Here is a 13,523-nt window from a genome sequence, read left to right as displayed (position 1 = left end):
AGGTAAAGGTACCCCTGACCGTTAGGTCCAGTCACGGACGACTCTGGGGTTGCGCGCTCATCTCGCTCTATAGGCCAAGGGAACCAGCGTTTGTCCGCAGACAGCTTCTAGGTCATGTGGCAGCATGACTAAGCCGCTTCTGGCGAACCAGAGCAGCACACGGAAACACCGTTTACCTTCCCGCCAGAGCGGTACCTATTTATCTACTTGCACTTTGACGTGCTTTCAAACTGCTAGGTTGGCAGGAGCAGGGACCGAGCAACGGGAGCTCGCCCCGTCATGGGGATTTGAACCGCCGACCTTATGATCAGCAAGCCCTGATCAGGTTTAGACCACAGCGCCACCCACGTCCCATGAGGCGGAAATAGGAGTGCCCATTTTCTCTTACCACAAAGAAGCCTTCTATTTCCTGTTAGCTAAATGAAAAGCTCTCTCTTTCTTGAAGAAAGAATTATTATCTGTTTGTACCATGGCATCAAAATAAGCATATCCCCGCATTTTTCGCCCTATAAGACGCACCCGACCATAAGACGCACCTAGTTTTTAGAGGAGAAAAAAAAGAAACAAGAAAGCAATGCAAAGCCTCTTGAGCGAAGAGGCAGGAGCACTTCCACCTCACTCAAGAGGCTTTGTGTGGCTATCCCGGAAGCCAGAAGAACAAGAGGGATCGGTGCACACCGATCCCTCTTGCTCTTCTGGCTTCAGCGAAAGCAATGCAAAGCCTCTTGAGCGAAGAGGCAGGAACCGCACGCTCTGTCCCTTCCCCCACCTCCTGCAAAAGCCAGCAAGAGCCACGCGCTCTTTAAAGGGAGCGCGGCTATTGCTGGCTTTTGCGGGAGGTGGGGGAAGGGACACAGCACGCTAAGCCAGAAGCTAGAACAGCGAGAGGGAGCGCAGTGATCCCTCTTGCTGTTCTGGCTTCTGGGATAGCTGTGCAGCCTGCATTCTCTCAATAAGACGCACACACATTTCCCCTTACTTTTTAGGAGGGAAAAAGTGCGTCTTATAGAGTGAAAAATACGGTACTGAATACAGAATTTTTGCTGCTCCTCTTGCTGTTGGCATCCGTCTGCCTTGGGAGACAATGGATAATCAAGCACCTGACAGGCCACAATATAACGCTGGTGGGTGGGTGTCATTTGCTTGCTGGGATTAAGCTATGCAGAAGCTTCAGCTGGCTTTCATAATGCTGGACACATTTCATATTTGTAGCCCAGTAATTACCTTCAAATAACTAGTTATATTATTACTAGGGTGCCGCTTTCATTTTATCATACAATGTGCAATAATCAAATAATTGGGAACTCAGTTTATTAATGGAAATTTTCAGTAGCTGTTAAATTAATGAAAACGTTCAAAACCATCAGCCTCTTCTCTTCTGGAAGGATGACGGATAGCTGTAGATACTACACCCACCTGCATGCTGTTCATTCTAATGTGATCACTGTTGATAGTTCATAAGCAATGAGCCAAGATTAGAAGGGCCATCTGCACAATGGATCCTTTCAGGTTCCTTCTTCCAAAAATAGCAGAGAAAGCATGGGGAAACCCAGGATACATGCAGATGTGTTTGTGCTCTGGATCCCAGTGTACATGGCATGCAGTAATTAAATATTCAGGTAGGTAGCTGTGTTGGTCTGATGCAGTCCAAAAAAAAAAAATTTCCAGTAGCACCTTATATACCAACTAGGCATGTTCTGGTATCAGCTTTTGTGTGCATGCACACTTCTTCAGATATTAAATAATTACTAGAAGACAAGAAATAAATCCATTTGTCCTAGCCATCAGGGTGTGTAGCTCTCTAATAGACAATTAAAGGAAGAATTCAATGTTGTCCTCTTCCAATGGTTCAGTCACCACAAGCATTTCAGCTTGCCGGATGGAATGAGTTCCTCTCTCTGCCTCCCCACGTGCTCCCAATCCCCACGGGATCTCCCGATCCCCAAGAGCTTATGAGAGGGCATGGAGCAGGAAGAGAGGGGGGAAGTCACATTGCACTGCTGGGACCCACTGTGCTGTTTCCAGCTACTGCGCCTACTTAGCTGAATCCAGCCCTATGTCCTTAATTTTAAAAGATGCACACAGAAAGCTGTATTACCCTGTGTCAGAACACTGGTCTATATCTAGCTCAGTTTTATCTACAGCTCTACAATGACAAACAGCAGCTCTCCAGAGTTCTCACACTGAATCACAAGATCACACAGAAGATGCAGAAGAACCCCAACCACATTTCCAAAAATATGCAGGGTCTCAGCTATAAAGCTGCAAATAAAACGTTTTAAGTGTGTTGTAAAGTGCATTATACAAATGTGACACTAGATGATGATGGTGAGCTATGGCAAATTCAATATATATTTTTCAAAACTTTTTTAAAAAAAGCATTTTCACTAAATTTTTTATTTGTGTCTAGATTCCACCCAGGCTGGGGTAGAAGGCAGCCTGAGCATGCCAACAGACTATTTCCTCTATAGATACAGAGTAAGCATTCCCAGCTTCTGTATTATGCAGGAGACTTCAGGTTCCAGAGCTCAGCATTAACTCCTGAAAGATTCTGGTAGCCTTAGCAAACCTCAAAGCCAGCTTTCCTAGATATTAACAGTGGTCTGGTCACATAAACTTGAAGGATATGCTAATGTTTTTCTAAGTAAAGACAGGTAAAATCTACTCAGTGTTTGGCTGTATCCTTGTGAAACAAGAGCTACAACAGCTGGGATAAATGCTACTAGAAGCTGGAATACTTGGTTTTAGCTTAGTTTATTTGATTTATTAATTTATATTCCACCTTTCTGTATAAAACACATTTGAGGCAGCTTACAATAAATAAATAAGGCAATAATAAAACCAGCATCAATTCTGAAAATGCACTAGAAGTGGAAAAAATTATTTAAATGTATTTCACAAGAGACACTGGTGCAAATCTTTTAAATATTCCGGTTCATATGTCCCTGCCACTAATTACATGGTTAGGAGCTGAATTCCAGTTCACTACAACACTGGGCTACAGGGCAACTGGGTTCTTCCTTAGAAAGAAAGGCACTTTATAGAAAAAAATATATTCTTTTCATTTAATGTGGTTTTTTTCTTCAGCTGCTGCTGTGCAAGAGAGAGGAAATAATGAAATAACATGTTTTCCTTTGCTGTTAACATTAACTGAGTCTTGGACAACTGGGTTGTGATGCTGTAGTACCACCCAAGCTAACAATGTCCTTGCATGCAAGCTATATGTTGTATAAACTGCTTATTTCATGTTCTTCTTAGCAAATCTTCACACTCACTAGAATGAGAATTGTGGAGGCTCACAAAGTGTCATTGGGTCCTCTGCATCTCTAAGCGATGAAGGTGCGAAGATGTCACAGTGATCTTGAATACAAGGAAGATTGAGAGGTGATGCTACAGCAAGTGGTGCTGTGTGCTGAAGTACTCACAACAGCCATCAAGAGAATGTACAACACTTGTTAAGAATGCACGAAAAGGTAAACAAGTAAGTTGCTTAAGGAAAAACACTTCTAAATAAGTAATTTGTTCAAATAAAAGAGGCCTTGCATATTAAAAGCATGTAAAGAAGGTGCAAAACATAAGTGATTTTTTGCGTTTCATGTTTCCCTTTTTAACATTTAAAAAATAACATGGGGGAATAGGACGTGGGCATCTTCTTTTTGATGAGATGCAATGCTGCAACTCTCTTTTCTCAGCATAGGAAAAACACTAAAAGTCTTCCATCATCACCACAAAACACCAGAGGCACAAAAGTTGAAGCAGAAATCATTCACCCCTTCTTTTCACTACTTCTTGTACCAACAACAGTGGCTGTAAGAGGTTGCATAAGCAGTCATTAGAAAGACAAATCCTTGGCCTCAAGAAAATCTACAATTGAATGCATCAGCAATCGTTAATGAATGGCTTGACACTTGGGAAGAACACTTTGTCCCTGAAGAGTTTATATTATTATTATTGGGGGGGGGGGGAGAAAAGAAACATGCACACATAAGAGAAAAGGGATTAAAAAAAACAAGGACTTTTAATGCTTATCTTCATCAAATATATGGCCAACTTCCCACTACATAGGGAATGGCTATGAAAGAGAATTAGACAAACTTCTGGAGAATTTTGAACTTGTTCTCTCTCAGAATATGCATTTCAATAATTTTGTTTTAGCCAAGAACTACAATGGGATATTGTGGAATTGCAAAAGTCAGTGGATAATTCAGTGATCCAATCTGCACATTAGGCCAAGAGATGAAGCTCTAGTCTTCTTAACAGAGAAGTTTAGATTTCCCAATCACCCCTGCACTTACCCACCTCAACATTGTTTTAACCCAAAGCAGCCCCAGAAGAGTTCAAACGTGGACTGAAGCATGTGTAGGATATAACCTTTGTTCTGTTGTCCAGTTAAAACCCATCCCTTCAAATGCAGCTTCCCTCCTGGGTAGGGGTGTCATATTTCAAACAGTGAAAATCCAGACAGAAAAGTTGTTGGGCTCTTTTTTTGCTGTTTTTGAGCTATTTTTATGCCGACGTGGGCATTTCATATGTACCACAATTTCATAAAACCAGTATCAAAGCAGTTTTCAATAAATGTGTGCAGGTGGGTGACCACATAGAGATCTAAAGATCTAAAGTTACAGACCATCAGCTACTATAGAAAATGATTTTCATAATTGTCTGCATAAACCTGGCACTTTGACTCTCCTCTACAAACAATACAGCCCGAATACTGATTCCCTTCCCCGATTCTTCTTTTTAAAAGTAAACATGCATTTAATATAGCACATAGATAGGCCCCAAGAGGTGAAGGAAAGAGATTGTGAACAGAGACTCTACTGGTTTCATCTCTTTAAGAATCCAGGACTAAAGTATTAAGAACTCTGGAATAAAGGTCTTCCGGAGCTCCCACAAATGTTTTACATCTATGCATGAAAGTATGGGATTATTTGAAATAGTCAGTCTTAATAATGAAATGTTTTTACTGGGCTTTTTATCAAAAGTAGTAAGTGAACACATTTATTCAACAAGGAACTACAGTATCTGCAACACACTCATTTCTTCATTAATCAATGGGCATGTCTAGTTAACTTTCCATGCTTCTCCTCTTCTAACTCTGAAAAAGCTTCTTTTAGTATATGCCATATTTCATCTGCGTTTTGCTCAATCAGATTTCTACTCCACTCGTCATTTGAAAAAGACCACAGTGAGAATATTCTATTTCATTGGGAATCAGGTAGCAGAGAGTTGTGCTAAAAAGAGATATTTGTTCATACATGTTCATACATGCAGAGCGGACTTTGGTAATCTTTCATAATATGGCACCTTGTGGAAGGCCAAAATTTGGTACGCCCAATGGATCTTTGCAATTTTGCAGCCCCTTGGCTTGGCTCCCTGTGCAGAAGAACCACCCTAAATCCGGCACTGTCACATGTTGGGAGCAGATTCATAGTGGAAGAATTTGCAATTGAGAATTTGCAGCTCCAAATAAATATTTTGCATCTGTAGGGTGCAAACATCTGTAGGAATACTTGCAGGACATACATTCAGTCCACAGTTAAGGGACTTAAAATCAATAAAATTGATGAGCTGAAACATGCAAAGCTCTGTGTTGGACTGTGACCATGGAAAAGCTCACTTTTTTGATTACTTTTTACCAGCACTAAGATATTCTAACACTAGCCATCCAGAGGTCTCTCTATTAATCTTAAAACACATCACAGAGAGGGAATACCTGATTTTTTTTCCTGAAAGGGTTCAGTCATGGATAATTCTTTTTAGCATCTCAGAGATCTTTTTACAGCAAATATCTAACAGGATCCATCCACCAATCCCCTACAATGAATGACTCATGCAAACAATGGTTATGTTCATGGATTTTTCTAGGTATCTACAGTATGGAAAAGAGGGCAGACAGTGCAGTGAAAGAACAGTAGTTGCCTTCTAACAACGAAGATAAATGTATATGGTTGTTTTTGTTCCTACATTTGTTCCAACTAGTGCTGACCTAAAACACACCACACATACCCCCTTTGCAGATCTATTTTCAGTTAAATAATGAGCACTTATTTTGGTGATTCTTGAGAGGGCCCTGTGAACAGAAGAAGAGCGTTCACCTATCCAACCTTGCTGCTGGTGAAAGCCCACTAATGGAGCACTGTAGCTATCCATAGCCACATTGTCCTCTTTTCCCAATACCAACTGAGACGGAGAGGGATGTTTCCTGTCCTTAGTGAAAATCTGCCTTGTGATGTAAAATTGTCACAAAGCCAATTCAGAGGACAAATCTGATTGCCTTCAGTTTGAATCGGTGGCTGGGACAGCAGGTGGTATATGATCTGAGATGTGATGGCATCCCACTCCCTGCCAATTAAAGAACAGGAAGGAAATGAAAATGACAATAATGATGCAGTTTTTATAGCAAGCAGCTGCTGAGAAGAACAGGTATGAAGAAAGCAAACTTTGAGGCACAATGAAAATATCCAATTAAGAACACTGAGCTGAGTCCTATGAAAATAGTCACTGAACCTGTTCTGAATGGGGTTGCACTCCCTCTGAAGAAGCAAGTACACAGTTTGGGGGTACTTTGTCACTCCAAGCCCAAGAATCCTTGGCTACAAGTGCCTTTTAGCAGCTTGGTCTGGTTTGCCAGTTATGGCCATTCCTGGACAAGGATAGCCTAACCACTGTGATTCATGTAATCTTGAGGCTGGATTACTGCAGTGTACTCTATGTAGGGCTGCCATTGAGCCTTGTTTGTTTTTTCTTTTTTTAATTTTTTAAAATAATTTTTATTTATATGCATTTCAACACTTATTCAAATATAATTCTAACATTTCAAACTCTGACTCCCTTCTCCCTCTTTCTGTGGTTCTTTACATTTATTTTCATCCTTTCCTGCATACTCCAAATTATCTTAATTTATTTTTTATTCATCTATTGCCATATGTATCTCATATGCCTTTTTTTAAACTGCAGGTTTTTATAGTAATCCTGCCACTGTCTTAATCTGTTTACACTTTGCTTGTACAAATAAACCATTTCCATTCCTTTCTAAATAACTTTTTATCTTGAGTTCCTATTCTTCCGGTAAGTTTTGCCATTTCTGCATACTCCATTAATTTCATCGGGACTTCTTCTTCCTTCCATTTTTGGGCATACAACATTCTTGCAGCTGTAGTTTCGTACATAAATGAATTTCTATACTGCTTAGGTAGTTCTGATCCCATAATTCCCAAGAGAAAAGCTTCTGGGGTTGTTGTTTTTTAAACAAATGTTATCTTAGACATCTTTTTTCAATTCATTATATATCATTTCCCAGTAAGCTTTAACCTTATTAGAAGACCACATAAAAAAAAGGTTTCTTCTTTCTCTTTACATTTCCAACACTGCTTCGAATTTGATTTATACATTTTTGTCAAACTACTAGGTGTTAGGTACCATCTATATAGCATTTTCATATAATTTGCTCTTAAACAAGTGTTCCACCAGGCCGGGGCCAAGGCCAAAAAGGTCAAGGCTAGCTTAATCTCCCTGAGGCCCGGGATCTCCAAGATGTTATTATTTGCAGACCGTAAGGTCCTCCGTGGGGTATACCAGGAGAGGCGGTCCTGTAGATACGAGGGTCCTAGGCCATATTGTAACCATGTTGTTAACAACCCAGATAAATCCTTAAACTCTTTTAATTTAAATTCTCCACCCTCCTCTCTTAGCAAATTTCTATAAGTTGCCCAACTCTCCATCATATTTTTATTTTTCACTACTATTTCCAAAGGTTAAAGCCAAAGTGGTATTTTGGTCTCCAGTAAGTTTTTATATTTATCCCATAATCTACACAAATTTTTCCTAATTATATGGTTTGTGAAACCTTTATGTACTTTTGCCTTTTCATACCACAAATAGGCATGCCAACCAAAAATATTATCGTATACTTTCGAATTCTTCAATAACAACCATTCCTTCAACCAGCACAGACATGATGCTTCATATTATATGCTCATTTCTGGCAGAAAATTCATATTCCAGTCCTGTGGAATACTCTGCCAATACAGATTCAGCAGGCACCTTGTTTCAACCTTTAAATGGCTGCTGAAAGCTTTCTCTTCCACTAGGCTTAAGCAGACAATTAAGAAAACATCTGTACATAATAGTTGGTTTCTGATTTTCACATTTAATATGGTTTTTATTGTATGCTTTTATGTATGGCTATTGTAAATTATGAAGAGCAGTATGTAAATATTTTAATAAAATGCCTAACCCTGACCTAGTATGCGACTACCTCACATGTCAAGGACACAGAGGGGCGGGCAGGGTCCCCTGGAACCAATGCTAAGGATCCTCTTGAGAGGCCCATCAAGTTGAGACCCACTAAAGAACCCTTGGAGCTGTCAGAGGAGGTGGAAAACATCCCTCCCCAACCTTCTCAAGAATGCTGATGTCAAAAGGTCCAAGTCTGGGCTAAAGAGCAACAACATCTACTGGCCCAGAAAGAAATTCCTGAAACTCCTTCCCTACTAGCAGCTACAGTTAGGGTATGATCTAGGGAACCAGAGAACATAAGGTCTCCCTCTTGAGCCTTCTATTTGCTGAAAAGAACACATGTCTCTGGCTCCTTGATCCTGATTCTTGTTTCCCTTCCTTGTTGTGTTGCACCTTGCCTGAACTCCCTGTGATGTTGACCTTGGACTGTTGCCTGACCCTGCTTCTGGATCACATTTTGGACCTAGACCGATTCTCCACACTTGATCTTGGTTTCTCTGGAATGCACTGCACTTGCAACCCTGTCATTGTTGATGAATATTTTGGTAAAAGGCTTATGCCTCCTGAGACTGAGACCCTAGCTCCTGAGGGCCCCCTCTGGAGCATGAGAAATATGAAAACTGGATATACATTTCTCAGCCCCTGGGAATTACAGTGTGTATGTTGCAGCAATCACAAACTCCAGTGTCTCTAGAGCCAATGCATTTACTAATTTCTTAAGTCAATCCAAATCATTAGGCTCAAATCATTAGGAAAATAGTTTATTTGCTGTAAAACAAATGTATTTGCTACAAAACACTGCTGCATCTTTCTAAGTATATTGTTGAAATGATTTTTTTAGTACTTCCAGCCAAAGAGGTGCACAAAATCTCCTATCCTCTACAGATCAATCCTTAAAACCATTTCTTGTTATTAAATTCATCCCACAAAATATTTCCAAGTTTAAACTCACTATATAGTGTAGCATAGAGTAACTAGGTCAGTGCCTATTTTCCCCTCTAGCTAATTATAGAATCTGATTTATTTTAATTAGAAGGTTTCAGAATAAATCAACATTAACACCAGCAGAGTTCATCAAGATTAATGTTATTTTAATGAATATCAAAGGAATTAGTGTATTTCAGTGTTTTCCACTGGAACACTGAGAATTCTCAAATAAACTGAAGGTGCAGCAAATGCACCTGTGAAAATTCCACATGACACAGACCTTACCAGTCTACTAACCTCAATTTTGCACATAAATTACTTTTTAAGGTGTTTCTTTAGATGGTTAACTACAACATAGATTCTACTGAGTAGTGGGAAATGACCTGCAACATTGACTTCATTATAACTAAGTCCTTTTATCTCAAAGGTCTAATGTATTCATGATGATGAATATTTCCAAGTGCCACTAATTTTGATATTACATATGTAATGATAATCATCTACAAGTGAGCATTAATTAACACTACATTACCTTACTGATGCATTACATCTTGATTAATACCGAAAGGTCTCCAGCTGAAAGACGGTCAAACTTCTAGTGAGACAATGGTGGACAGCAGCTGCTTTTTGATACAAGGAATGCCACATAGCCCATAGCAGGTGACTCTTGAGAGAAATATCCAATGCCAATGCATACCCTCCAACATAGGGACATCCTACGGGAACGTGGGACATTCTGGGGTCAAATAAGAAGCTAGGACAGCTTCTGTAAATCCAGGACTGTCCCTGGAAAAAGGGGAAAATTGGAGGGTTTGCCAGTGCAGGTGGAACCCTGGTCATTCCCTTCACACATTAAAGTTTTGGTCTAAATGATTTTCCAGGGGAGGAACAGAACGGGAGAAAAGCGAAAGATTGCTTAACACTTTTTTAAGGACCAAGGGCCAATCTACATGATATTTAAAATACAATAACAGATTTAACATGTATTTTTTGGAGCCACAAGGGAGTCTAATAAGAATCAAGGCTGCAAGGCATGGGGAGAAAGTTAGCCCTGCCATAGCTCCAATGGAAATAACCTCCCTGAAGCTATTATTTACCCCAGAAGAGAAACTGCTGTTGACACCAGAACCAAGCTTCCCTCCCAGGGTAAAGAACTGTTTCAGGGAGGGGCTGGTTTTTCAAAACCACAGTGCTGTGAGGAAAGGTGTTTTATTTTTATTATTATTATTTTATTTTTATTATTATTTTTATTATTATTATTGTTGTTGTTGTTGTTGTTGTTGTTGTTGTTGTTGTTGTTGTTATTAAACCTTTCCTGAACATTGGAGTACCAAACCTGATTGATAAATGTGAATATACACATCTAACATGGTGTGGTGCTGAGAGATTTAGCACTATGTCTTTCAGAAAATCAGTGCAATGGGACTCCTGTGGGGAGAAAACTGCTCAGCTCCTAGTTTTTAACAGAGGCTGGGATGACAGATGTCAAAGATATAAACAACTATCTGACTTTCAGAAGACATCTGAAGGCAGCCCTGTTTAGGGAAGCTTTTAATATTTGATGAATTACTGTATTTTAATATTTTGCTGGAAGCCGCCCAGAGCAGAGTGGCTGGGGTATAAATTATTATTACAGTGGTACTCTGGATGCGAATGGGATCTGTTCCAGAGCCCTGTTCACATCCTGAAGCGAACGCAACCTGCGTCCGTGCGTCTGCGGGTCGTAATTCGCCGCTTCCGCGCATGCTCATGACGTCATTTTGAGCGTCTGCGCATATGCGAGCGGCGAAACCCAGAAGTAACGGCTCCATTACCTCTGGGTCGCTGTGGAGCGCAACCCGAAAATAATCATCCCGAAGCATATTTAACCCAAGGTATGACTGTATTATTATTATTATTATTATTATTATTATTATTATGCCAAAGGAGGGCTGAGCAGGACACAGGCAAGGCCTAAATGACCTGATGGCAGGTCCAAAACTGAATTCAACACAGACAAAGATGGAGAAGTTATGGTAGGACCTAAGGAGCCAAACTGCAAGGATGGAAAATTGGGCTCACACAACCGACAAGCACATCTAGGCAGTGAGACCTACAAATCCTCAAAGTGTCCCTATTTTCCAGGAATGTCCCTGATTTAGAGAAGCCATCCCAGTTTCTGATTTGATCCCATAATGTCCCACTTTTCCTTAGGACATCCCTATTTCCATTGTCAAAATGTTGGAGGGTATGGAGTTACTTGACTCCTGAGCTGCCTGAAGGCAATCCTGTATAGGGAAGGCTTTTTAATGTTTAATGTTTTATTATGTTTGTATATATGTTGGAAGTTGCCCAGAGTGACTGGGGCAAACCAATAAGATGTGTGGGGTATAAACAGTAAAATTATCATTATGGAATGGGTCGTCCCTATTTTCATTGGAGAAATCTTGGAGGGTATGGACCTATATGGGCAAGGGGAGATGTTCTGATAGTGAGGCCTACATGGTGGGCCTGCTTGGCCATTCGTGGGGTTTAGACTGATGTTCGCACATAAACATCCTGATGTCCAGTCCTACGTGGTCAGCTAGTGGATTTCTCACCTGTGCAAGCCCCAAATGCCATAAGCAATACTGATGACCAAACTGATGACTGAAAGGGCAGTTACCTGCTGTGCTCCTACTGAAGGCAGGAAGCATAGTCCTATTCAAAGTGAGACACTCGTGCTCACTCCTACTCTTCACCATCAGCCAGCCAGCTGCGCCTCAGAGTACCTAAGGAGCTAGCCTCCACAGCATGGAGAGAGAACGTGAACCACTCTTACCAATGCTGCAACGTGAAAGGAAGGAGAGGAAGTGACACAGCAGGGTTGAATGGCTTCCTCTGAGAGAGCACTCCTGCACAGGTGGTTCCTGAAGGGAGAGGTGTAGGGATTGCACTTTGTGCCTAAGGAAGGGGATTGCTATCAGTAATCCCTGCACCTTGTACTTGAAATAAATTCAGTAAATCCTCTCTTAATCTTGCTTTGCAGTTGCTAGCAAACAGCAGCAAGACCATTTCCTGTGCTTGCCAGCTAAGCAGAAACCGCATCTATTTACCGTATGTGGTCAGACAGGACAAGGGGGCCGCTTCCTGCACACGCTTCCTATTGCAGCTTCCTATTGCAGTAACGCAAGAGAGGAGCACACGAACAAGGGAAGGAGGGGGGCTTAGCTAGTCAGATAGCCATATGCCATATAAGGAAATAAGCTTAACCTTGCCAGCTGATTGGAGGGAATTGGGGAGATGGACATGCTCTCAGGTATAAAAATGCTTGTTTACTTGTATCGTTGTAGCCAGTCTTTGGAGAGGACTCCACTGGCTGCCTCTGCGCAGATCTCAATAAATCTCTTTTCTCTGACCAAGAAGTCTCTGGAATTGTTTTTCCCCTCTGGCCACGGGGTTGGCGGACCGCTGGACCTCCGGGTACTGCTAATCTAAGGCTTCATTTTGGGGGCTCGTGTCCGGGATGGGTCCCCACCCCACGAAAGGTGGACCGAGGGGCCAGACTCGACCGGGTGAGCAACCAGGACCATCGCTCGCAATCTCCAGCGCGCACCCTGCCAGTTCGTAGGGGGAGATCGCCACGCTGTGCCTGAGCCGAGACACCCAGTCGGGAGAGAAAAGAGGACGGCCGAAGGAGGGGTCCGCAGCGGAGCAGGTAAGCCCTAAGGGAAGGGCAAGGGACGAAGCCTAATCAGCTTCACCTGGCTGTGAGCAGTAAAGTGCCGCCAGGAAAGGGTCTGGCTGTGAGCAGTAGAGTGCCGCCAGAAAAGGAACAAAGGAACTGGCCGTGGCAATAAGGTGCCGCCCCGCCAGACAGGGAAAAGGGAAAAGGGGAAACAGAGGTGGCAGTAGAGTGCCGCCAGTAAGGTTGGGGAAAGGGGAAACAGAGGGAAAATTATTTTGGTGTGTTTTGTGTGTTGCATGTTGGAATTATATTGGGGTGTGTTTTGTATGTTGCATGTCAGATACTCCAGTGGTTGAATTGTCAAGTGTGGGCCGGGGCTTAGCGTCCCCTTGGCCGAGCGATTGCAGGGCTGTGCATTTCTTAGCAACGCGAGTTCGCTAAGTCACAGCCTGTAGTGGTTGGTGTGTGAAAGGATCGTAAGCCCGGTTAGGAGCGGAGTATCTGAAAAATGGGGTCTGGGGCAAGCCAACGTAGTCCTCTGAAATGCTTTTTAACCAACTGGAAAGCAGCTACGAAGCATGATGATGGGGTTCAAATTGAGAAGAGAGAGGATGAGGACATTATGTGAGGTTGATTGGCCCACCCAAGGAACTAATTGGCCCTTGGAGGGCAGTTTTAATTTGCAACTAATCAACCCACTATATCAAAA

The 13,523-nt window shown here is 41.8% G+C and overlaps 1 protein-coding gene across 10 annotated transcripts in view; it reads right to left on the bottom strand.

Annotated features, from left to right (window-relative positions):
* Positions 1 to 13,523, bottom strand: part of CTNNA3 (catenin alpha 3) — a 543,396-nt gene that overhangs the window by 398,137 nt on the left and 131,736 nt on the right. The window contains exon 8 of one of the 10 annotated variants that reach the window (XM_083614462.1): positions 3,748 to 3,807. The exons of the other annotated variants lie outside the window; for them this stretch is intronic. Within the exon in view, the coding sequence (XP_083470588.1) occupies positions 3,763 to 3,807 (45 nt within the window). The 3' untranslated portion in view covers positions 3,748 to 3,762. Of the gene's footprint in view, positions 1 to 3,747; positions 3,808 to 13,523 lie in introns of those variants that run through there. 10 annotated transcript variants of the gene reach the window in all.

This window comes from Podarcis filfolensis (assembly GCF_964270895.1).
Source record: "Podarcis filfolensis genome assembly, chromosome: 5".
Lineage (NCBI taxonomy): Eukaryota > Metazoa > Chordata > Lepidosauria > Squamata > Lacertidae > Podarcis > Podarcis filfolensis.
This window is presented reverse-complemented; position numbering and strand designations above follow the sequence as displayed.